A 24,258-nucleotide genomic window follows, 5' to 3' on the forward strand; every position below is an offset into this window, starting at 1 on the left:
CCCTGACCGAAGATCAATCTTGGAAAACCAAGATACGCCCTACAACTTATTGAACAAATCATCAATCCTCGGTAATGGATAACAGTTATTTAGCGTTAGTTTGTTCACCTATCAGTAATCAATGCAGATCCTATAGGATCCATCCTTCATTTTCATGAACAGGAACATAGCTCTTCATGGGGAACTGCTCGGACAGATAAAACCTCGATCTAGTAGCTCTTGAAGCTACGTAGATAACTCTTACATCTCGGGTGGTGCTAGCTGGTATGGTGCCTTCACTATCGGAGCGACACCTGGCACCAAATCAATAGGAAACTCCACTTGCCTCTCCGGAGGTACTCCCGACAATTCATCAGGAAAGACATCCTGAAATTCTTGTACAACCATCACACTGCCTACATCCGTCGTGGTCTCAACCCTCGTATCTGAGATACAAACCATAAATCTCGTACATCCCTGCTGCAAAAATCTCATAACCCTCGCAGCAAAACAAAGGGTTGGCTCTTGCGAGGCCCTCTCACCATGAATAACTAGTTCTCCCCCACTTGGGGTTTGAACCCTCACCAACTTGCGCTCACAATCGATTATGGCCCCGTTGGTTCCCAACCATTCCGTCCTGACAATCACCTTCAACCCTCGCAACGGTATCGGGACTAGAAGAATACAAAACGTCTCCCCAAGCACGTTCAGGACACAGTACCGATACACTCTCGCAGCACTCACAGTGCGGTCATCTGGAATCTCTACCTCGAGCGGGGAATCCAAATTTCTCGGAACATCCATAAACTTCTTGTTAAGTGCAAGAGACATGAATGATCGAATACTCACGAATCGAAAAAAACATGAGCCGACATACCATTAACCAAAAATGTCCCTATACGTAAGCACAATGTACACCTAAGAAATGCAAATAATCATAGAGCAGAGGAGAATAAAGACGTACCAGCGAAAACGTATGGCGTTGCCCGAGCCTCCTCGGTAGTAAACTGAAATGCGCGACTCTTCACCGCTGGAGCATCTGCCTTAGCAGGGCGGCCATTAGTAATCCTCATCTTGGCAACCATAGGCACCACCACTGCTCCTCCCCCTCCCTGCAACCTCAGACAATCAGCCTTTTATGGCCAACTTGATTGCAGTGGAAACATATCAGGCCCTTCTTGGAGCAATCCCTGCTCAAGTAACCCAGTTGGCCACATGCACAGCATCCCAAACCTGTTATCCAACAAAAAAGGTAGTTGGTGAAGTGGGTTGAAGGAAGGGATAATTGGTGAAGAGGTGATGGAACCCATTAAACTATAAATCATTTTATATATATATATATATATATATATATATATATATATATATATATATATATATATATATATATATATATATAATTTAGAAATAGTCATTTTATGATTGTCATGGGCGAAATATGCAATTTTTAACCAACCAAGACACGGTTCGAGTTAATTTTTTTAAGATAGGAATTAAGCGTGCATTTTGACATCTGTACAACAGACGATTTGTATAATTTACTCTATTTCCTATGTATCTCTACATCTCATCGTATATTATAAAACATATTAGTCATATACTGAATTTTAAAAGATACAAGTTACATATTATTTTACACAAATCAATTATGCATAAATAATTTGTTAATACTTATCAAAAATTTGAAGACATGAATTAAGAAATTTTAATTTGGAGCAATATAAAAATTTTAAAATCTTAAATTCATGTATATAAATTTATTTTTCTTTCTTACACTAGACATCAGTATTAATTGATTTACATCAATAATATAAACAACCAATATAAATATAATGTGTAAACATAAATATTTTATTTAAAATTGATAATTTTTATTACATAATAACTAATAATAAAATCTAATAATTATTCATTTGTAAGAAACTATTTGCCAAAAGAAACTATTTATCGTCGCCGTTTTGCACATACATACATCTATTTGTTTACTATCTATTATATTATATCTTATAAACACATTTTTTTACACTATATGTAAATGAAAGTCCATAAAATTTAGGGATGTCAAAAAGTGTCATGCGACTCCAATCCCGTGGGGGCCCCGTCTCATATGGGGGTATTTGTTGAAAAAAATCGGGGGTGGGAGTCAGGGCAAGGTTAACCCCCGTTTTAATTTCGGGGGGCAGGGGCGGGGTTTGGTAGTCTTGTCCCGAAAGCATCGTGGGGGTCCGTTAATAAATTATATAACTTGATATATATTAATTATATAAATATAATAAACTATAAAATGATTTTTACGTACAAAAATTCAACAAAAACATGTTTTTAAATTGTTTGTAATATATAAAATTATTTTATAAATATCTATTTGTTAATAAAAAAATAGTTTCTTTTAGTCCAAACAAAAACTTCTTTTAGCCCAAATAAAGTAACACAAAATCAATCGCAGACGGGGGAACGGGGGCCGGGGCGGGGTGGAAAGGATGAAGATTTCGGGAGCGGGGGCGGAGGATGCAATCCCCGTCCCGTTTACCCCCATGGACATCCCTAATAAAATTTCAATATCCAATTTGATATATATATATATATATATATATATATATATATATATATATATATATATATATATATATATATATATATATATATATATATATATATATATATGAAATTTCTTATAAACTGTGGATACAATATTTTTAACCTTTTGATGTAAATATAAATGTTTAATTATTAATATATACTTAACTTGTGGATTCAAATAATATATTAAATTCAAGCCTAAATCAAAATTCAATAAACATAAAAAACAATATTCAAAGATTGCTTTAAAAACAGTAATATTATTTAAATATTTCAAATGTAAACCAGAATTAACATATCAAATTAACATAAAAAATATCTAAAAATTATTCTTTTTAAAATAATTGATTTTTTTAAATAAATGGTTTTTTAAATTAATTATTAATAATAATAATTATAAATAAAAAAATATAGTTTACATTATAAGTAATGTCTGGTAATTTACATATTTATCAAGACCGAAACTTCAATAATGTTCAAATAAATAATTTCTATATTAATTAATCATATAATATGAAAAATAATGTTAAATTAAGAATGTTTTATTCACACACAAACCACGAATAAATGTTATTGAATGATGTGATTTTAATAGATTTTATATTATAATATGTTTCAAAAGAATTACAGTTTTATAATGCAAAAGTTAGTATTTCATAGTTAATGTCTATAGTATAATTATTTTCAACATGCTCTGCTAGTATAAGAATAATGTTGCCAATTGAATAAGTTAACGTGCATAAATTATTGGTAAATCATTATGTGTTTTTTATATGTATGCTTATGTAATCTGCTAAAATGTGAAGATTCTAGCAAACCAATAGACAAGTAAGTGAAATGTTTAGCAATTGAAATGTCTGTTATCCACAAAGAATTATGTAACTAGTAAATGAATCTTAAATGAAGTGAGGAATTAAAGTGAAAATATTCTCCTCTTTCAATATTATCTTGAGTACATTTTATTATTTCAATATTACCTTAAATTGGTATCAAAGTCTTGTACAATTAAATAAACAGTTTGATTCCCCTTTCTTTTTCTTCTTCAATTAATCAATGAAAATCAAGTAAGATAGACTGTCCAAGTTATGGTTTTCCCTGGATAACCAAATGAATGTGTGATAACTTAAATTTAAGATATAAAAATATATATGTAATTAGATTACATCATTATAATAAGGGAAATTTCCAGAAAAGTCCTAAAATTTTAATTCAGTTTATGAAAAAGTCCCAAACTAATTTTTGTTTACAGAAAAGCACAAAATACCGGCTAAAACTTCGAAAAAACCCTTTTTGGCCGGTTTCGTAAATTTAGCCGGTATTCTGTCCTTTTTCGTTAGTTTGCTCAAAATATTAGGACTTTTCTGAAAATTACCCGATAACCAAAAATATTGGGACTTTTTTGAAAATTACTATGGAATTAATGGATATTATTATTAACAAATCATTTATAAACATAAAAAATATTTTTTTATTATAAACAGAGGAAATACATTTGTTGTTAATTTCTAGAAATAGAATGGTCGACTATGTACTTCTCAATTGTTTGTTGACCACTTTAAAATCTCTATGTTCTTCATATGTATCGTTGTGGGTGTCATAGTGAGAAATACTCTATTAGGCGTGACCAATACAAGAGTTGATAACATTTATTAATACACAATCAATAAGTGTCTACTTGCTATTAAGCATGATGCTATATGATCATGTGTTATTAGAAAATATCATTACACGAACATATAAATCTTTCATTATGTTCTTTAACCTAACTACCACCTAGCCTCCAAACATTACCCGGTAACAACCATAAAATTACACACATCTATCGAGAGTGAAAAGTAAACTTTGAATGACAATTTAAATAGATAATCACCCTTCACTTGTTTCCATATAAATTATCATTCAGGGTTCACTTTTCACATTTTATAGATGTGTGTTAGCCGATGATTGTTAACATGTAAGGTACGAATGTTGGTTGGTAGTTAGGTTAAACAACATAAGAAGAACACCAACATTAGAGGAATGCTAACTAACTTCATCTCACCATCATACCCACAACAATGCATAGGAAGAACGTAGAGAGTTTGAGTGGTCAGGAAACAATAAAGGAGTACTTAGGCCACCAATATTTTGGTTATTATGTAATTTATAAAAGATTTGTTAATAATAATATCCATTAATTTCATGGTAATTTTCAAAAAAGTCCCAATATTTTGGTTATTATGTAATTTTTGGAAAAGTCCCAAAATTTTGAGCAAACTAACGAAAAAGGACAGAATACCGGCAAAATCTGCGAAACCGGCCGAAAAGGGTTTTTTCGAAGTTTTAACCGGTATTCTATGCTTTTCTGTAAATAAAATTTATTTTGAGACTTTTTCATAAATTGGATTAAAATTTTGGGACTTTTCTGGAGATTTTCCTTATAATAATATGATTAAATCAGGGAACAATGAGGTAATTAGTAGAGAATTATGGGGATTAATGGCAAAAACCGTCGTTCTTCAATATGACTGTAAATTCGAGCAAACGAGATGACTCCTTTTGTTTTTGAGATAGGCACTATATAAAGCTTGAGAAATCAAGTGAAAACCCCATTGGAATTGCAAGAAACAACTGTGATTCGAGGGAGAATTCGGAGATTGAAGGTTGTGAAGATATTCGTGATTTCTTTAGAAATTAAGGTAAGTTCTTCTAATTTTAGTTTAAATGAGTTGAAATATCGCTTTAGATTATATATGGTGTGGTCTAGATCGATCGTATGTCTTTGGTTTGACTATGAAGATGTTGAATTTGATGGTTATTGAAAGAGTAAAATTTGGCATAAAATGATATAAATAATCTTTGATTATATGATTTTATTTTAGATTAAAATAGATTTATCTTAGTTAGGGAGATAATTGTTTATGGGTTTCACTCAATAATTTGGCGATTATTGGGACAAAATCAAAGCTGTAAAAAAATAAAATAAAATTAAGAATGACAGAAATAGAAAAAATAACGGGTTGAGGAGAATTCGGATAAATTACTATGAGTGGGCTTACAAAAGTATCATTTGATTTGTAAATAGATATATCAAAGTAAATTTTCCTAGTGGCCCAGTTGTCAATGGTACTGGCTATTGTTCCGCCTATTGTTCCATCCATACGCATTTAATTCACTTTTTTTGCAAATCCAACAAACAGTTACAGGAAAGACCCTTATGGTTTAAATCACTTGTCATCTTTTTGAACTATTATATGTTTAATCCTTACGGTTTTGACATCTTGCCATTACTTTTATTGTTATAAAGAGTTGCATTCTAGCCCTTGAAGTTTTGGTAATTAAATATTCTACCCAAATTTATTTAATAAATAGTTAGTTTATTATTTCCTTTAAAAAATTTACGTTTTAATATATATAAAATTTTTAGCATGATAACTAATATATTAGCTGGCTAAACAAGGCGTACGAATAGTCGAACCCCACACCATGAAATCATAAAATGTTTTTAGGATTATGTCCTCAGAAAATATATTGGTTAAATGTAGGGTGCGTGTAGCGTGACAAACTTTGTTTAAGACCTAACGCCAACAAGGTGAGTTTCGTGTGAATTTTGTGGTTGCTTGCATGAAAAGTTGATTCTAAATTATTTGCAATTATATGTTACTGTTGTTATTGCTATGAAAATTTGTGTGAAATTTTATGAATTATTTCATATAAAAAAAAGGGTGAAAATGGTGGGTGACATATAGGGAACATGTGTATTTACACGGTCTTATTATTAGTCGTCGTACAGGCTGTTAGTACGCGGCGGAGAGCTTACGCTTTGTTTATCTAGTCGTAAGCATATTTGTTGTGCCCGGTGGAAGGACTTGTATAAAGCAATGTTTTGTTGTATTGAGAATTCTGTGAGTGAGTACAAGATACAATTAGCATATATAGCCAAGATTACAAACTGACTTAGAGATTATCTAGGAATATACAATTAAGTCTATTGACTAGGTTAAATACAAAATATGACTTGGTAAATATACATATAAAGCACACATGATAATATATCACTTAATACACCCCCGCAAGATGGAGGATCCATCGGATACGCCAATCTTGGATCGTAGTCTTTGAAATGGACCCCGTGAGAGAGGTTTGGTTAGAGCATCTGCAAGCTGATTGACAGAGTTGGCATGACGAACATGAAGTGAGCCATCTTGTACTTGTTCACGGACGAAGTGGTAGTCTAAGGCCACATGTTTCATTCTTGAATGGTAAACAGGATTCGCACATGAATATGTAGCACCGGTGTTGTCACAGAAAAGTGTAGGAGAATGAGGCAGCAAGATACCAAGTTCACGCAATAAGTTTTTAACCCACATAACTTCGGAGGCAGCATTGGCAAGGGCCTTGTATTCCGCCTCTGTAGACGACCGAGATACAGATTTTTGTCTTGCAGATCGCCAGGAGATAATATTGGAGCCAAGGAATAAAAGATAAGTTGTTGTTGAGCGACCACCACACTCAATACTACCCCAGTCGGAGTCCGAGAAGGTTGAAAGTGAGAGATCTGATTTCTTGTGAAGATATAAGCCATGATGAATTGTGCCTTTGAGATATCGAAGAACTCTTTTTAAAGCTTGCCAATGTGTATCAGTAGGAGCATGCATGAACTGTGATAGTTTGTTGACCGCAAAAGAGATATCTGGACGTGTAAACGCGAGGCACTATAGTGAACCCACAAGTCGGCGATACGGTGTCAGATCTGTACTGGGGGAGCCGTCATGCAAGGTGAGAGTAGCTGATGAGTTTAACGGAGTAGTGACTTCTTTAGCTCCATCCATGCGGAATTGTTGTAAGAGATCATGGATGTGACGATGTTGGGAAAGAAAGAGACCAGTAGAGACAGGAATGACTTCAACACCTAAAAAATGATGAAGTGAACCTAGGTCTTTTATGGAGAACCGATTGGATAATGCGGAGACGAACTTGTCAAGAAAGGAGTTGTTGTTGCCGGTAAGTACAAAATCATCGACGTACACAAGGAGATAACTAATGATGTTACCGGATTTATAAATGAACAAAGATGGATCAGCCTTGGATTTTTGAAAGCCAAACGACACAAGGAAGGAAGTGAGTTCGAGATACCAAGCTCTAGGTGCTTGTTTGCGCCCATAAAGAGATTTACGGAGTTTGCAAACATGAGTAGGGTAATCAGGATGGATATAACCAGGAGGTTGAGTCATGAATACTTCTTCATGCAAGGTTCCATGAAGGAAAGCATTATTAACATCAAGTTGACAAATGCTCCAGTTGGAGGAGAGGGCAATGGATAGAACTGTGCGAATTGTGACAGGTTTAGTAACCGGACTGAATGTTTCGAAGTAGTCTTTGCCTTGTTGTTGGAGGAATCTTTTTGCGACTAAGCGGGCCTTATATTTGGAGATGGAACCATCCGGGTTTCGTTTAATGCGGAAAATCCATTTGCATCCTATTGGAGTGTGGGAGGATTTGAGTACTAGTTCCCAGGTACCATTGTGTAATAGAGCGTTGAACTCATGGTCCATGGCAGTGCGCCATTGGGGATCCTTTAAAGCTTGAGTATGGGTGGTTGGTTCAATGGTGTTCGGAATGGGGTGTAAAGTAGTGGAGTTAACAAATGATTGGTTGTAATATTTGGTATTGGGTTTTCTATGCCGATGGGCAGGAAGCGGTGAGGCTGTAGGAGGTGGCTGTACTGTTGGTGATGGTGGATTGGAGGTGCTGGGAGACGGTGGTTGCTGGGTAGGGGTGGCTGGTTCCGCCTCGGGTGCAGCAGTGGAGTCGGTGATGGGTTCTGGTTGGATAGTATCAGCTGTAGTGGGAGTAGTGAAGAGAGGAGGGGAAGGTGTAGGTGGCGGTGCTGTATTTGGAGAGGTGGGCAGGTCGTTAGTATGTAGAGGGCTTTGTTCAGTTGTGAGTGAGTCGAGTAAAGTGTCATGGGTAGGGAGTATTTCAAGAAGGTTTTCGGTGGTATAAGGGAATGTTGTTGGAATGAACTCCACATGTCTGGAATGGTATAATTTTTTGTTTTGAGTATCATAGCATTTGTATGCGGACTTAGATGATGAATATCCGATAAATAAACAAGGGGCTGATCGTGGTTGTAATTTGGAGGTGGTATAAGGGCGGAGCCACGGATAACATAGGCAACCAAAGGGCTGTAGTTTATGATAGTTTGGTGATTGGTGAAAGAGGCATTCAAAGGGGGATTTATTTTGGAGGAGGGGTGTTGGAAGGCGGTTGATAAGGTACACGGTTGTTTGGAATGCATGGGACCAGAAGGTTAATGGCATGTGAGCATGATGGAGGAGTGCTAAACCGGTTTCAACTAGGTGACGGTGATGTCTTTCCGCAATGCCATTTTATTCAGGAGTGTGGGGTGGAGTTGTGTAGTGAGATATACCATGCTGTTGAAGGTAGGGTGTAAGACCGATGTATTCACCTCCATTGTCACTAAATAAGGATGCAATGGGTAGCTGGAAGAATTTTTCAACTAACACTTTGACTTGTGGAAAGATGAGAGCAACGTCACTTTTGTGAGTCAAAGGATATAGCCATGTATACTTGGTGAAATAATCGACAAAGATGACATAATAAGAGAATTTATCAACAGATTTTTGTACCGATCCCCATACATCCGAATAAATGAGTTGAAGTGGTTTTGTAGCAACAAAGGCATTTTGACCAAATGGTAATTTATGGCTTTTATTAATTGAACAAGATGAACAATGAACATCAGACTCAGACTGAAATCTAAAACCTAACTTAAAAACTAGTTGCTTGAAGACTTGACGCGAAGGATGACCAAGTTTGTGATGAAGAAGAAGTGGTGAGGTCTTGGAGGTGACATGAATGGAACGTGTTTTAGGGAACCGAGTGAGGTAAACACCACCAGTTCTCTCTCCTCGCATGAGTCGCGCCCCCGTATCCAGATCCTTCACATAAAAATGAGATGGAAAGAATTCCACCGAAACAAGATTAGTATCACATAATTCACCAACAGAAACTAAATTCTTGTTTAATTTAGGAACATGATGTAACGCCCATAGATCCGGGCTAGTCAATTTAGAGACGATAGGCATCAAAAATGGATTTTTGCTGAAAGATTATTTAGAATGAATAATCTTAACTAAGTTATAGTATATGTTACAAGGTTTCCGTGCATATAAAGAACGCCGAAATCCGAGTTATAACGAAGAAGTTATGACCTGTCGAAGTTTCGCGACAGAACCGGAATGACGCTGAATGATGTAAAAAATGTGAATTTACGTTACAGTGATATTTAGCCTTATCAATCTAAACGAAAGTCCTAGAGTTCATTAAACCGTGAGCATGCATAAAAAGAACGTCCAAATCTGACTTCGTATGAGGAAGTTATGATTTTTCTAAGTTTCAGCTTAGTAGTGTGCAACCCGAATACTCGATTTGAGATCGCGCGGTTTTTAGCTGAAACAATCTAAACAAGAATCAAAGATCTCGTTGTTAGTAGCGAAACGATGAAAAGTTAGGCGATAACGGATGTCGGACGAAGAAGTTATGAATTTATAACGAAGTTTTTTTGTCCCGACTTTCTAAAAATAAATAATAAAAATAAAATTCAAAATTAGCCAATGGAGTCTAAATGAAAGTTGTAGAGTATGGTCTGGCCTACGCGTGGATATAAAGAACGTCGAAAACGGAGCTCGTATGCAAAAGTTACGCAATTTAGAAGTTCGACGAGTCAAATTACGCCCAGCGTACTCAGAGGGGTGCAACTTGTCTGACCAATACTCGAGTGCCACCAATTGACGCATGCAGTGACGTTAAAGTACGCCCAACGTAACCTAATTACGCCCAGCGTAATCCCAGACCCATCAGCCTATAAATAGAACTCGAGATCAGTCATTTTCCTTGCGATTTTTCTTCCTTTCTCTCTAAGTTTTGCTTCGTTTTGCGTGCCAATAATATCCCGAAGCCCCAGTATCATTCCCGAGCCCCGAAGCAAGTCCCGAGGCCCCGAAGATCCCGAGAAGTGCGATTCCCGAGCCGAAGCTCTGCCCGCGTGGAGCCCGGTTTTTGTGAAGATCTTCCAGATCTACCGAAGAATACTACTTCTACAAGTCGTTGTGCTGTCCGATCATCTTCTAATCAAGTGAGTGTGTGGTTACTTTCTTCTAACGCATAATTATTAAGTATTTAGTATAAAATACGTGTTATGTGTATATTTTGTTGTTATATGCGTGAATGTATATTCACTTTCTTCTATCTCATAGATCTAATTTATTCTCTATGAAATACGTGTTATGTGGGTATGCCTCATTTGTTATGTGGAATAGGTATTAAATGAGAATGTTATACATGTTTTAAACTATGTATAAAAATATAGATTTTTATCTACTAATATGTTGAGTAGAACATGGGTAGATAGTTGATGTGTGATAAACAGATGAGAGGCCCCAATGTTGTTGTTGTTGATCTAGTTATTCAGCGAGTATGGATTAGACCAAGAGGTTAGTTTTAGATCCGGGAGTATGGATCAGGTAAAGAGATAAAACTTGTTATTAGTCCGGGAGTATGGATTAAGACTAAGTTAATTGTCCCTAGTCCGGGAGTATGGATTGGGCACAGTTATTGATCCGGGAGTATGGATCAGATCAGGATTAAGGTATAGTTAATTGTCCCTATTCCGGGAGTATGGATTGGGTACAATTATTGATCCGGGAGTATGGATCAAATCAGGAGGTTAGTTTTAGATCCGTGAGTATGGATCAGGGGAAAAGGTTAGTTTTAGATCCGTGAGTATGGATCAGGTGAAAAGGTTAGTTTTAGATCCGTGAGTATGGATCGGGTGAAGATAATAATTTTAGATCCGTGAGTATGGATCGGGTAAAGCAGAAAATTTTAGATACAAGAGTTTAGATCATGTCGTTGTAAGGATCGATGGGGGTGGGATAAGAGTTGCCTTTATATGGTGAAATTATACATGTTTGAATGTTCTATATTTATAAATATATGATATAACATTGTGGGATGAAAACCCTATATGCTCACCAGGCTCCCAAGCTTGACCCACTCAGTTTTCTTTGTATCACAGGTATTAATACGAAGACATATTTCACAGAGAGATTTAAAGGAGATATAAATCAATTATGTAATTAAATGTAAGTTCTGTTTATGCTTATATGTCTGTATCGGAACATGACATCCCGAGGTTTTATTATTAAATGAAAATAGATTCTCTTCGATAAATGTTTTGATAAGTTATTATCATATCTTGTTTTGGGAACAAATTTCGCAACCGTTTTCTTTAAAAGATTACTCTGATTTTATAAAACAAAGGATAAACAAATCGGTCTTTTCTGACCGTGAAAATGGGGATGTCACAGTTGGTATTAGAGCATTAGTTTAAGCGAACTAGGAATTTGTAGGAAATTTCTAGACTTAAACTTAGAATGCTAAGTAATGATTGTGAGGAGTGTGTCTAAAATATGTTAGGTAGTACACCTAAATTGACACAAGCACTAGTTTATTTTAGGAATGATGCCTAAAAAGCTTTTATGTGCTAAATGGTTTGTGTGATAGCTATATTGATGCTATTATTTGTTCGGATCTATGGTCTGTTGCCGACCGGATCTGGAAACCTTATGTGTTTAGGATTCTAAGTGTATGGCTACGATATTAGAACTAGCATGTAAACGTTTCGGGGTGATAAGTAGATTTATACGTTTATCGTAATTAAAGCTTTCTTATCTTAAAATTCTCGCTTGGTACACCGAATGTCTGCTTGGATGTACAAGGGGTCATGGTGAAGACTCGTAGAGAAATTGAGTAAATGGAGGAAATGAAGAAGTCTTATGATAGTGGATGAAACCTATTAGAAGATATCGTAAGAGTGGTATCTTGCCTTTAGAGTATGTCTTATGAAATAAAAGTACGTTTAAAGGAGTACGGTACGTCTAAAGTACACCTTCGATTGGCAGGATGATGGAACAATTGGTGAAATTCTTGAAGTTGTCTCATCTTCTGATATTTTCATCATTAATCGAGTTGAAGTAGAGTTGATGATTGAAGATTGAGCAATGAAGAAGTCCTGGTAGAGTCTAGGGAAATTGTTTATGATTACTTGGACACATTCGTATGTGTTAAACTGTTTTGTGTTTTTCTTGTATGGTGACTTGGTCGACTGCGGGACAATACTTGGGACGAGTATGAGTAGGTGTGAAAGGTAGTAGATGCATATACTATCGGAAGCACAAGACTCGCACTTGGATCAGGGAAAGTCACAAGGTTACCAAGAAGCTAGTAATTGATTCCACTTTATTCTGGTATGTCATTACCATTGTTTCGGTAATGACTAGTAATATGGTTCTTGTTTCGAACCTAGTGGTCATATTTAAATTTGAGTTCGACTACGAGGAGTATGTTACGTGGTCTAGAGGACCAGGTTAGATGTAACATTTGACTTAAGTCAGATGGTTGAAGTTAATGCGATTGATAGTGTTGCTCTCGTTGTTAAAAGAAGTTTGCAGGTAGAAATGCTACATGCTGAAATGTGATTATATCACATTAGAATATGAAGAAACATTCCATCCTGGAATTTAACTTCATTAAAGACCGAGTTAAAGCGTCGCATCGTGCGATGAGAGGTCAATAGAGCATGACCCATCAGTTTGTTACAATAGATAAATGAAAGTAATTATCCTGAGAAGAAGAAGGAGTCCACAATAAGGACTTATTTGGTAACTTGAAGGTTACGATTGAAATTACAACATAGTACGATAAGCAGATGCAAGATTGGGCATCTTCTGCGGTCAAGAAAGCCATAGAGTTAAATACTCTTTCGAGGAAACATAGAAGTTACGGTTATTACCTAGGATGAAGAAATAACGTGTGGAATCATTATGCAAGTCCTATTTCGTTGATGATTCCGGGACGTAATCATCCTAAGGGGGAGATAATTGTAACGCCCGTAGATCCGGGCTAGTCAATTTAGAGACGATAGGCGTCAAAAGTGGATTTTTTCTGAAAGATTATTTAGAATGAATAATCTTAACTAAGTTATAGTATATGTTACAAGGTTTCTGTGCATATAAAGAACGCCGAAATCCGAGTTATAACGAAGAAGTTATGACCTGTCGAAGTTTCGCGACAGAACCGGAACGACGCTGAATGATGTAAAAAAAGTGAATTTACGTTAGAGTGATATTTATCCTTATGAATCTAAATGAAAGTCGTAGAGTTCGTTAAACCGTGAGCATGCATAAAAAGAACGTCCAAATCTGACTTCGTATGAGGAAGTTATGATTTTTCTAAGTTTCAGCTTAGTAGTGTGCAGCCCGAATACTCGATTTGAGATCGAGCGGTTTTTAGCTGAAACAATCTGAACAAGAATCGAAGATCTCGTTGTTAGTAGCGAAACGATGAAAAGTTAGGCGATACTGGACGTCGGACGAGAAGTTGTGAATTAATAACGAAGTTTTTCTGTCCCGACCTTCTAAAAATAAATAATAAAAATAAAAGTCAGAATTAGCCAACGGAGTCTAAATGAAAGTTGTAGAGCATCGTCTAGCCTACGCGTGGATATAAAGAACGTCGAAAACGGAGATCGTATGCAAAAGTTACGCAATTTAGAAGTTCGACGAGTCAAATTACGCCCAACGTAATTTAAGTACGCCCAGTGTACTCAGAGGGGTGCAACTTGTCTGACCAATACTCGAGTGCCATCAATTGACGCATGTAGTGACGTCAAAGTACGCCCAGTGTAACCTAATTACGCCCAGCGTAATCCCAGACCCAGCAGCCTATAAATAGAACTCGAGATCAGCCATTTTCCTTGCGATTTTTCTTCCTTTCTCTCTAAGTTTTGCATCGTTTTGCGTGCCAATAATATCCCGAAGCCCCAGTATCATTCCCGAGCCCCGAAGCAAGTCCCGAGGCCCCGAAGATCCTGAGAAGTGCGATTCCCGAGACGAAGCTCTGCCCGCGAGGAGCCCTGTTTTTGTGAAGATCTTCCAGATCTACTGAAGAATACTACTTCTACAAGTCGTTGTGCTGTCCGATCATCTTCTAATCAAGTGAGTATGTGGTTACTTTCTTCTAACGCATAATTATTAAATATTTAGTATAAAATATGTGTTATGTGTATATTTTGTTGTTATATGCGTGAATGTATATTCACTTTCTTCTATCTCATAGATCTAATTTATTCTCTATGAAATACGTGTTATGTGGGTATGCCTCATTTGTTATGTGGACTAGGTATTAAATGAGAATGTTATACATGTTTTAAACTATGTATAAATATATATATTTTTATCTACTAATATGTTGGGTAGAACATGGGAAGATAGTTGATGTGTGATAAACAGATGAGAGGCCCGATGTTGTTGTTGATCTGGTTATTCGGCGAGTATGGATTAGACCAAGAGGTTAGTTTTAGATCCGGGAGTATGGATCAGGTAAAGAGATAAAACTTGTTATTAGTCTGGGAGTATGGATTAAGACTAAGTTAATTGTCCCTATTCCCGGAGTATGGATTGGGCACAGTTATTGATCCGGGAGTATGGATGAGATCAGGATTAAGGTATAGTTAATTGTCCCTATTCCGGGAGTATGGATTGGGTGCAATTATTGACCCGGAAGTATGGATCAAATCAGGAGGTTAGTTTTAGATCCGTGAGTATGGATCAGGGGAAAAGGTTAGTTTTAGATCCGTAAGTATGGATCAGGTGAAAAGTTAGTTTTAGATCCGTGAGTATGGATCGGGTGAAGATAATAGTTTTAGATCCGTGAGTAGGGATCGGGTAAAGAGGAAAATTTTAGATACAAGAGTTTAGATCGTGTCGTTGTGAGGATCGATGGGGTGGGATAAGAGTTGCCTTTATATGGTGAAATTATACAAGTTTGAATGTTCTATATTTATAAATATATGATATAACATTGTGGGATGAAAACCCTATATGCTCACCAGGCTCCCAAGCCTGACCCACTTAGTTTTCTTTGTATCACAGGTATTAATACGAAGACATATTTCACAGAGAGATTTAAAGGAGATATAAATCAATTGTGTAATTAAATGTAAGTTCTGTTTATGCTTATATGTCTGTATCGGAACATGACATCCCGAGGTTTTATTATTAAATGAAAATACATTCTCTTCGATAAATGTTTTGATAAGTTATTATCATATCTTGTTTTGGGAACAAATTTCGCAACCGTTTTCTTTAAAAGATTACTCTGATTTTATAAAACAAAGCATAAACAAATCGGTCTTTTCTGGCCGTGAAAATGGGGATGTCACACATGAAGCACATTAGATAAAATTAATGGTTTGTGAGATGTGTGAATATAGGAGTGACCAGTATGTGTGATAGGTAAGCAGGTACCATCACCAAGCACTATCTCATCGGGTCCTCCGTATTCCGACACGTGATGAAGGGAGGTAGGATCTGATGCAACATGATTGGATGCCCCGGTATCGAAAAGCCACTTTGGAGAGGCTGGGGAGGACGTGGTGACATTGGCAGTAGGCGGTGAAGTTCTATTGCTATCGGTGGTGATGTTATTGTCGCGGAGGAAGTGTGCTAGTTTCCGGCAATCCTTGGTGAGGTGACCTGGGATGTTACAGAATTGACAAAACTGGTTGCTTTTGTGTTTCGGTTACCGCCAGGATTGTTATTGTGATGCCATTGTGACTGCTGAGAGCCACGAGACTAATAGTACGGTGGTGATCGAGTATGGCGATTGTAAGAGTTGTTACTGGATGACCGATTGTTGAATCCTTGATTTTGGGTAGTGTAATTCACCGTGGTAGGCAAGATATCAGAATGAGGAGAGGCTTCTTTGAGGCTACGTTCAAAGTCAGTAAGTTTGTCAAACAGCTCTGAGTATTCGATTGGATTTTCTCATACCTTGAGAGCAGCAGCAATTGTGTGATATTCGTCGCCAAGCTGTGAGAGAATATGGACCATGAGGTCCTCTTCGGTGATGGGGCTCTGGGCAAGAGCCAGGGAATCGGCAATAGCACGCATGTCCTGGAGAAATTCTGTGACCGATCGTGATCCTTTAGGGTTCTTCACAAGTTTAGATTTGAGGGAGATTATGCGAGACCTGGAAGTAGAGGCGTAACTGGAGTTGAGTCGATTCCAAGCCTCACGGGCTATTGTAGCAGATGACACCAGGGGTTGGATTGAATCTGAGCAACTCCCTAAAATTGCACTAAAGATCATCTGATCCTTGCAGTACCATGGCCGATACTCTGGATTTGCGTTGGTTTTTCCCTCTTTGTATGTGAGGGTGGTCGCCGGTGGTGCGAAGGTGAGGTGACCATCTACGTCAAGACTGATTAACGTTGATTCAACCTGTTTTCTCCAAACCGGATAATTGTTTGGCGTAAGTTTGATTGTGAGGTGAGTGGAGGCGAACGATTTGGCTCGTATGAGCAGGATGGCTCTGATACCATATAAAGCAATGCTTTGTTGTATTGAGAATTCTGTGAATGAGTACAAGATACGATTGGCATATATAGCTAAGATTACAAACTGACTTAGAGATTATCTAGGAATATACATTTAAGTCTATTGACTAGGTTAAATATAGAATATGACTTGGTAAATATACATATAAAGCACACGTGATAACATATCACTTAATAACTTGTTCCCTGAAAATGACAGTAGTTCCCTAATGTATCATCAAGGGTGGAAAGATATGAAAATAATTATATTGATAAATTGTTGCATTATTTTTATTTTATTGACATCAATATGCATGAAAACCACGAACTCACTAGGCCCTAGGCTTACCCATTAGAATCTTTAAATGCACGCAACCCAGGAAATAACGTAGCAAGTGGCAGCGGGAATGGAAAGGATAAAGTTCAGACTTGAAGAAGGCGACAAGTTTTGAGGAAGACGTAGCGCACCAAGTGTTTGATTAAATTCCTATTTGCTTCCGCTATTATTATTAATAATTACATTAGTATTTGAATGTTGATTTTTGGAAGTTTTGAGACTATGTTAAGTTATTTTGGTATTTGAAATTTGGAGCGTTACAGAATGTGAGATAAGGGAGAAGGGTTATACCAAAGTTAAATATATGGAAGAATTGTCACAAACTCAAAAAGTGGGATCTAAGAAGATCGAGGATAAATCAGCAAGTTGTGTTTTGAGTATATGAAGTGTACACTCTTAAAAAGTCTTGGTTGAGAATAACTTATGGTAAGTTACGGAGTTAGCACATCAAGCATAAGAGATTTTCGAAAGTTCTTAAAAGTATAGGAAAATTTTCAAGTCTATAGTATGCGGCATCTATATACCAAGTCCAGGTATATCACAAAAGCAAGTGTAAATATTAGACTAGTCTACTAGGTAGAGGGTTAAGCCTCTTAGATCGGAAACACAAGATTCTAATTCGGACTTAGGCGAATTAATTAGTTTGATGAATTTAACTTCTAACCACTAAAAAATGAAAGTCATCATTTTCCTTTTTATACATATTGAATATAATGATATGGATATTTTTTAGTGACACGAATAGAAAAAATATTTGGTTGATAGGAGCTAGTAGAAAGAATTAGTGAACAGAAAGAAGACATAAATGTAAAAAGAATTTAGCTGCAAACTCTTCGAGGGGATTTTAAAGAAAGCATAAAATAGTCATAATTCATTTCTGATATTGTATCGAGGGTATTGTTTATAGATAAACAATTAAAAAGTAATTATGAAACTATATATGACATTTGTGACATTAAAAAAAAACACTTCATTTTAAGGATTTGGACTCCATGACCATTGATGGACTCATTGGCTAGTTGTAAGCCCATAAGAGGAGATTAAACAAGTAGAACAAAGGATTTAGATAAACCATTATGTCTCATCACACTTTAAATGAAATGAATGAATACATTAAATAAAAGAGTTATAGATCGTATTCTGATCTTGAGTTTTAGCAATGAAAAAAAAATAAGGATAGAAAAAAGGAATAAAAAATGTATTTTGTGTTCTTTGGTGTGAGAAGAAAATTAAATATTTTGTTCTTTCTTTCAAAATACGTCCAAATCGGAAGGAAAGTTAGCAAGGAAAATGATCATTTTCTTCCACTTCCTTCTATTTTCTTTTTTTAATGAAACTCGCAAATACGAATATATTTTATTTTATTTTATTCCCAGCTCCACTCAATTTCTTTCATCTCATTTGTTAAGTTAAACTCAGGAATTAGAGGATGAAAATATAAAAGAATATTTTTAAGTAGTCATTGAACATAGGAAAATCGATGCATCGAAGCAAATCAAGATCAAACTTTCATATTTCTACAAAGAGGATGTAAATGCGATATCAAATAAAAAGAGGATGTATCTACTTTTAATTTTCCCATTATTAAAAACTTGGCCCCTTGGCAGAGAATTTACTACATACATAGGGGAAGAAAACATGATGCAAATTTGGTAGTTAGAAATAAATTCAAAGCATATTATAATCAAGAAACTATCCTTGTGTCTCGTCGCTAAAAGTGTCTGTCATCGTTAATAGTAGCGTGCTAGTAGCCTGCCACTAGCAATCCGTGTGTCCTACACGAAAAGGCATCGTGACCATTCATTTTTAAATGATCCATCGGTTAGGGTTTCATCTCGCATGAAGCAATAGAGACGACGTCAATTGCGACGACATATCGTCGCTAATGACGTTGATCCGTGTGGCCACCTCAGTAGAGATTTGGACCCTACGTTTTTCCGTAATCTGACGGCTTACAGACAACTAGAAATGACACATGATTTTCTCTTCAAGGCGTCGCCACTATTGCCTTATAGGTGCCACTAAATGTATCTCCGCAAAAGGTGTCACCGATTTTGTTCTACCTTTGTCTCAGATCAACGCTACTTGCTGCCACTTAATTTCCTTACATTTTCTCTGACGGCTAGACGAGTTCACTGACAAAGAGTGGCGATTTTCATCGGTTCATCTACCACCCTACTTCACCATCGATGCCACTTCCCTCCACTCTCAATTACCTCGCCGGAAAAACGTCACTTGGCGTCAGATGACAAAAACACAGCTTCGTCAGTCATCTCTGGTGATAGTAACGTACTCAACATGCCTCCTTTATCTTTCTCTTTCTCTAATGGCCCTAATTGGAACCTAATTTCATCAATTTTGATTTTATAAGGACTGTCCCGGCGACATACCACCACTGCCACAATAGGGTTATTTTCCCCCGACCACCACCATCACAACACCGATTGTTTTCCATTTCTTTGGTCACAGGTGCATTTCTCCGACCACAGTGAACTATATATCCATGTGTTTGTATTTGATAGGGTATGGTGAATGTGAATATATGTGTTTGTGTTTGTATTGAATGCATAATTATGTATATCTAGTAAATGTGATCTCACATGTCGATTTTGCAGTTTTTTGTGTATGATTTTGTTTGACTTATGTTTTTATGGTATATATATATATATATATATAGATGTGTGTGTGTGTATTTGGTAGTGAATAGATCAAATTTTGTTCATATGTTTTTTTGTATATGATTTTTCCTTGATTTAGGTTTTTACCTACAAATATTGTCCTTAAAATTTTACCAATAGCAATTGTTGTTGCTACTACCTTCCTTTTCTTTCCACCGCAATTGATTTCTTGCTCTCTATCTAGTATGCTGTTTCACACACCCATAATAATAACATAATACATGGTGTAACTTCAATTTTGTCTGTTTTGCTTTCCTTGGTGCCATATTTGTATGTTTACAGACTAGAAGTCTACAATTTTGTTTAGAACAATTAATATGTCTATGCTTATGAGGCATAATTTTGATTTGGTTATTCAGTCACACCTCTTATCAAATACATTTTGCTTTTATTATGAAATCTATAATAAATGGGTAATCCTTATTTTGATTGTTCTTTTGTGCTAAATTTAGAATTTTGATTAAAAATGCACTATTTTCAATGATCGATATTTTTACACATGTCTTAAAATAACATTGTACTTTGCCATTTTCAGTGAGTTCCTACACTCTCTAACTTGGTTTCAGAAATTTTCTGACTCCTCATACACTTCAATTTGTCTTGACTTAAACAATTTGACAATTTTTCAAAAATTATAATATAAATATTTCTATATAAGTTCCCTCAATGACTCTTATATATATATATATATATATATATATATATATATATATATATATATATTGTAGTAAGAGTAACCGTATTAGTAAATAGAGCTTCGGAAATCCTTGATCACTTTGTAATTTATTTGGTAGACGGCCGTTGAATTGTCGTTAAATTTGAAATGCACCAAAACTTAATTGCCTACCCTTAGTACGTATCTTTAAGAACTTAGCCTCTATTGCTTCTCTTTCATTCATGCTACTCATTCCCATTTAGGAATATATATTTTCCACATTTAGTAGCCAACCCGAAAGTGAGCAAATTGTCCCTAATCTCTTCTTTATTAGAAGGAGAATTTACACTTGGTGCTGATTTAGAACATAACTTAAGGATTAATGCAGACTTTGCACTTAATACAGTTGGTGCTTCAGAAAAACTTATAACACTCTTTTAAGTTACATAATATCTACCTAGATCATGTTTTTCGACTAGGTTGCCTTGGTTGGATCTTGATTTCCATGATCCTAATTTCCCACAAACTAGACTGTAGAACCCGAACTAGGGAAACTGTAACATGATTTTAGCTAAATGATTTGACTCTCCCTTGAGAAATTAATCGAATATGGTCAGAAGGTTTTTCCATTCACTACCTCTCCAAATATATATACTTCTATCTGACTAAGTTCTAATTGAATATGACACCAAATGAATTTCAGGACAAAATTCTTTCAACTAGGGGAGACTATGACAACTGTCAGAATTCGAGTCTATTCTAGATTTGTATAAACTTAGTTGCACGTATAGGCACGACACATTCTAGACTTAGAAACTAGAAGCTAAGACGTAACCTACTAGAAACATGGAAACAAGTAGAATGAAAGGATAATATACTTAGATTTCACAATGATCTTTAAATTCTACAACTACTTTAACTGTGGTGGCTATCCATATTTGGATCATTCCTTGAATCGAACATCTTTGTACATTCATATAGTCACAACATGAAATTGACCTAGTAGTGCAAATTAGGTCTGAGTCTCGTATGAACTTAAGTCAAAATTGAAAACTAAGACTAGTATACTTGATTCTTCTGTTCCACTTGAATCTCGGGATCACTACATACTATGCCAATAAACCAACAAAAACAAGCCTCCAATATTTTTATAAAGATAAAAGAGTTATAATACCATAAAATAATCTGAAGCCTCAAAAATTTAGTTTATTTTGATATCTAAAGATTTATTAAATCCCAAAACCCTAACAATCTAAATTTTGTAAATTTAACATCTAAAATTCTATAAAAATAATTATCAACCTTATAATATTGTCTTAAAAAAATTAAAATTCAGGAAATATAATCAAGGAAGTAAAATTTAGATTATTAAATTTTAACCTTATTTTACAAGTCAAGATCTAAGAGCTATGAACAAATTTTATTTAAGGTGCATATTTTTTAAAAATTGAGCAATTTTATATAAATCTATGAATTGAATTTGTAAAATAATAGAAGAGAGAGGAAACTTCTCTCTCCTTATTCAAATTTCCAGTCATATATCTCCTCCCAAGAGTGCCCTTTCTCAAAAAATCAATCATTTCACTCACTTATTCACTCAACCTCTCAACTTCTCTCTCTAAAGTTTCTATCTTCCTTCTCTCTAAAACAAATCCGAACATAGGAACAAAATCATTCTGAGATATTTTGCCATTTGATTATTCAAGATTTTACATACATCTCTGTACTTTTCTTACCGATTTTTTTTGGAGAGAAACCCCAAAGAGATGACGAGAGAGATTGTGTATCTACAGAGACAAAATCGCTATTTTTTCTCTTTCATTCTCTCTAAAACGCCACCTTCTTCCCCAATAAAAATCAGCCTTCACCCCATGAAATTTTTGATGATTTTGGATGTTTTTGAATCCCCAAATCAAGTTATGGTAATGAAACACAAAGTCCCTTGATTTTTACACAAGTTCTACCCATTTTCTCTTCCATTTTTAGATTTCTAAGGTATGTGCTTGCTTGGAATCTTTGTCTAATCGTGATGTTTGTAGATCACTACTAAAAAATGTTGCATATTTTGGAAATGGTGTTGATCCATTATCAAACCAAAGTTAAGAACAAAGGTGATCACATGCAAGCTTTGTATATATAACACCAAAAATCAATTTTTCAAGAATTCATTAACTTTGGCCTTATTGCATGCAAGTTCTAAAGGTTAGAAACAAGTTTTTCTATAAATTATTTTCAATATTATGTTGTTTTATCTCAATCCAAGAAAAAGAAACCGAAATCATTGATAAAATAAGATGTTGATCCATATTTTTATGAGTTCTACCTTTAACTTTCTGGCAGATTTCAACCTCCAACTTTGAAATGTCATAACTCAATCTTTTCTTACCCAAAAATTTTGTTCTTTCTTCAAATATGTATTAGTTGGAGTTAGCTTTCAAACCCATCTGACTTAACAAAAAATTCCAAGATTTCGATTTTTAATAATTTTTCCAAAACTGTTGCTCCAACAACTCTTTTCTTGGGGGTACTAGTTTTATGTTGCATGTTAAAGAGAGTAAGTCATCACTAAAAAAGCTTCAAAAATTATTTTGAACTCTTAGCATCATAAACTCAGAGGAACAAAAAGATCTTAACTTAAAAGTGGAGAGACAATGTTATAAAAGTTTTCAAAGTGACATCAAAATCTTTACCAAAATCACAAGAACCAAGTTTTTCTCTATAATCTATTGAGCCTTTAGGCATGTTTTTGATATCCAAAATGACTACAAGATTTTTCACAATTAGTAAATTGTATGAAGATGCATTTTAGAATTTTGTTTAGCTCCAAATATATTTCATTTATTTTTATATAAAAGTAACATGAAAATAGTGTGTTAAAGCACATTTATTATATAAGTTTTACATAAAAGTTTGGAGAATTTTCCACACCCTTTTGCTATTTTATGAAAATTTAATGTATATTAAAATGATTAAATAAGGGAAAATTCTTAAACTTATTCAATGATCATACAAATTTACTAGGACATCCTGTGCTACAGTTTAACTACAAATAATAAGTTTGGGCAATTTTCTAAACTGTTAAATATTTAATTCTATTTTTGCAAGAATATATACACAAACATCATATAATCAGATTAATCTATTTAGAAACCAATGTCGATATTTTCTCAGATTTTATACATTAAGTAACAATTGTAAAAAAAAACGTTTTAGGATTTATTTCAATTGTTTGCTATTTATTAACAGTTTCTTAATATTAAATATCCATAAATCCAAAAATGGTTTTCCACTATCTAAAAATGACTTTTGATATTTTTTCCATGTTATATACATTCTATAATACTGGTACGAAAAGATTGCTAATTTTCCTACACTATTTTGTATTTTTCACGATTTTATGATGTTTTCAAGGAATTAAATGGTGGAAAAATAGTTAAACATATTTAAAAATCCTAGAAAGTTACAAGGAGATTTTAAATTATAGTAAGAATTGAAATCTACAGTTTGGAAACTTTTAGAACTGAATTGATTTAGTTTTTAAATATTTACTCGTTGAAACACCTTAGAAAATGTCAAATTTTAACAT

At 35.0% G+C, this 24,258-nt stretch overlaps 1 protein-coding gene across 1 annotated transcript; it reads right to left on the minus strand.

Moving 5' to 3' along the window:
• Positions 1 to 240: 240 nt before the first annotated feature.
• On the minus strand, positions 241 to 810 carry LOC145009587 (uncharacterized). Its single transcript, XM_078968255.1, has one exon. The coding sequence runs from the start codon at positions 808 to 810 to the stop codon at positions 241 to 243; it is 570 nt and encodes a 189-aa protein (XP_078824381.1).
• Positions 811 to 24,258: the final 23,448 nt, after the last annotated feature.

The sequence above is a fragment of the Lactuca saligna genome, chromosome 8 (assembly GCF_052625555.1).
Source record: "Lactuca saligna cultivar CGN05327 chromosome 8, ASM5262555v1, whole genome shotgun sequence".
NCBI lineage: Eukaryota > Viridiplantae > Streptophyta > Magnoliopsida > Asterales > Asteraceae > Lactuca > Lactuca saligna.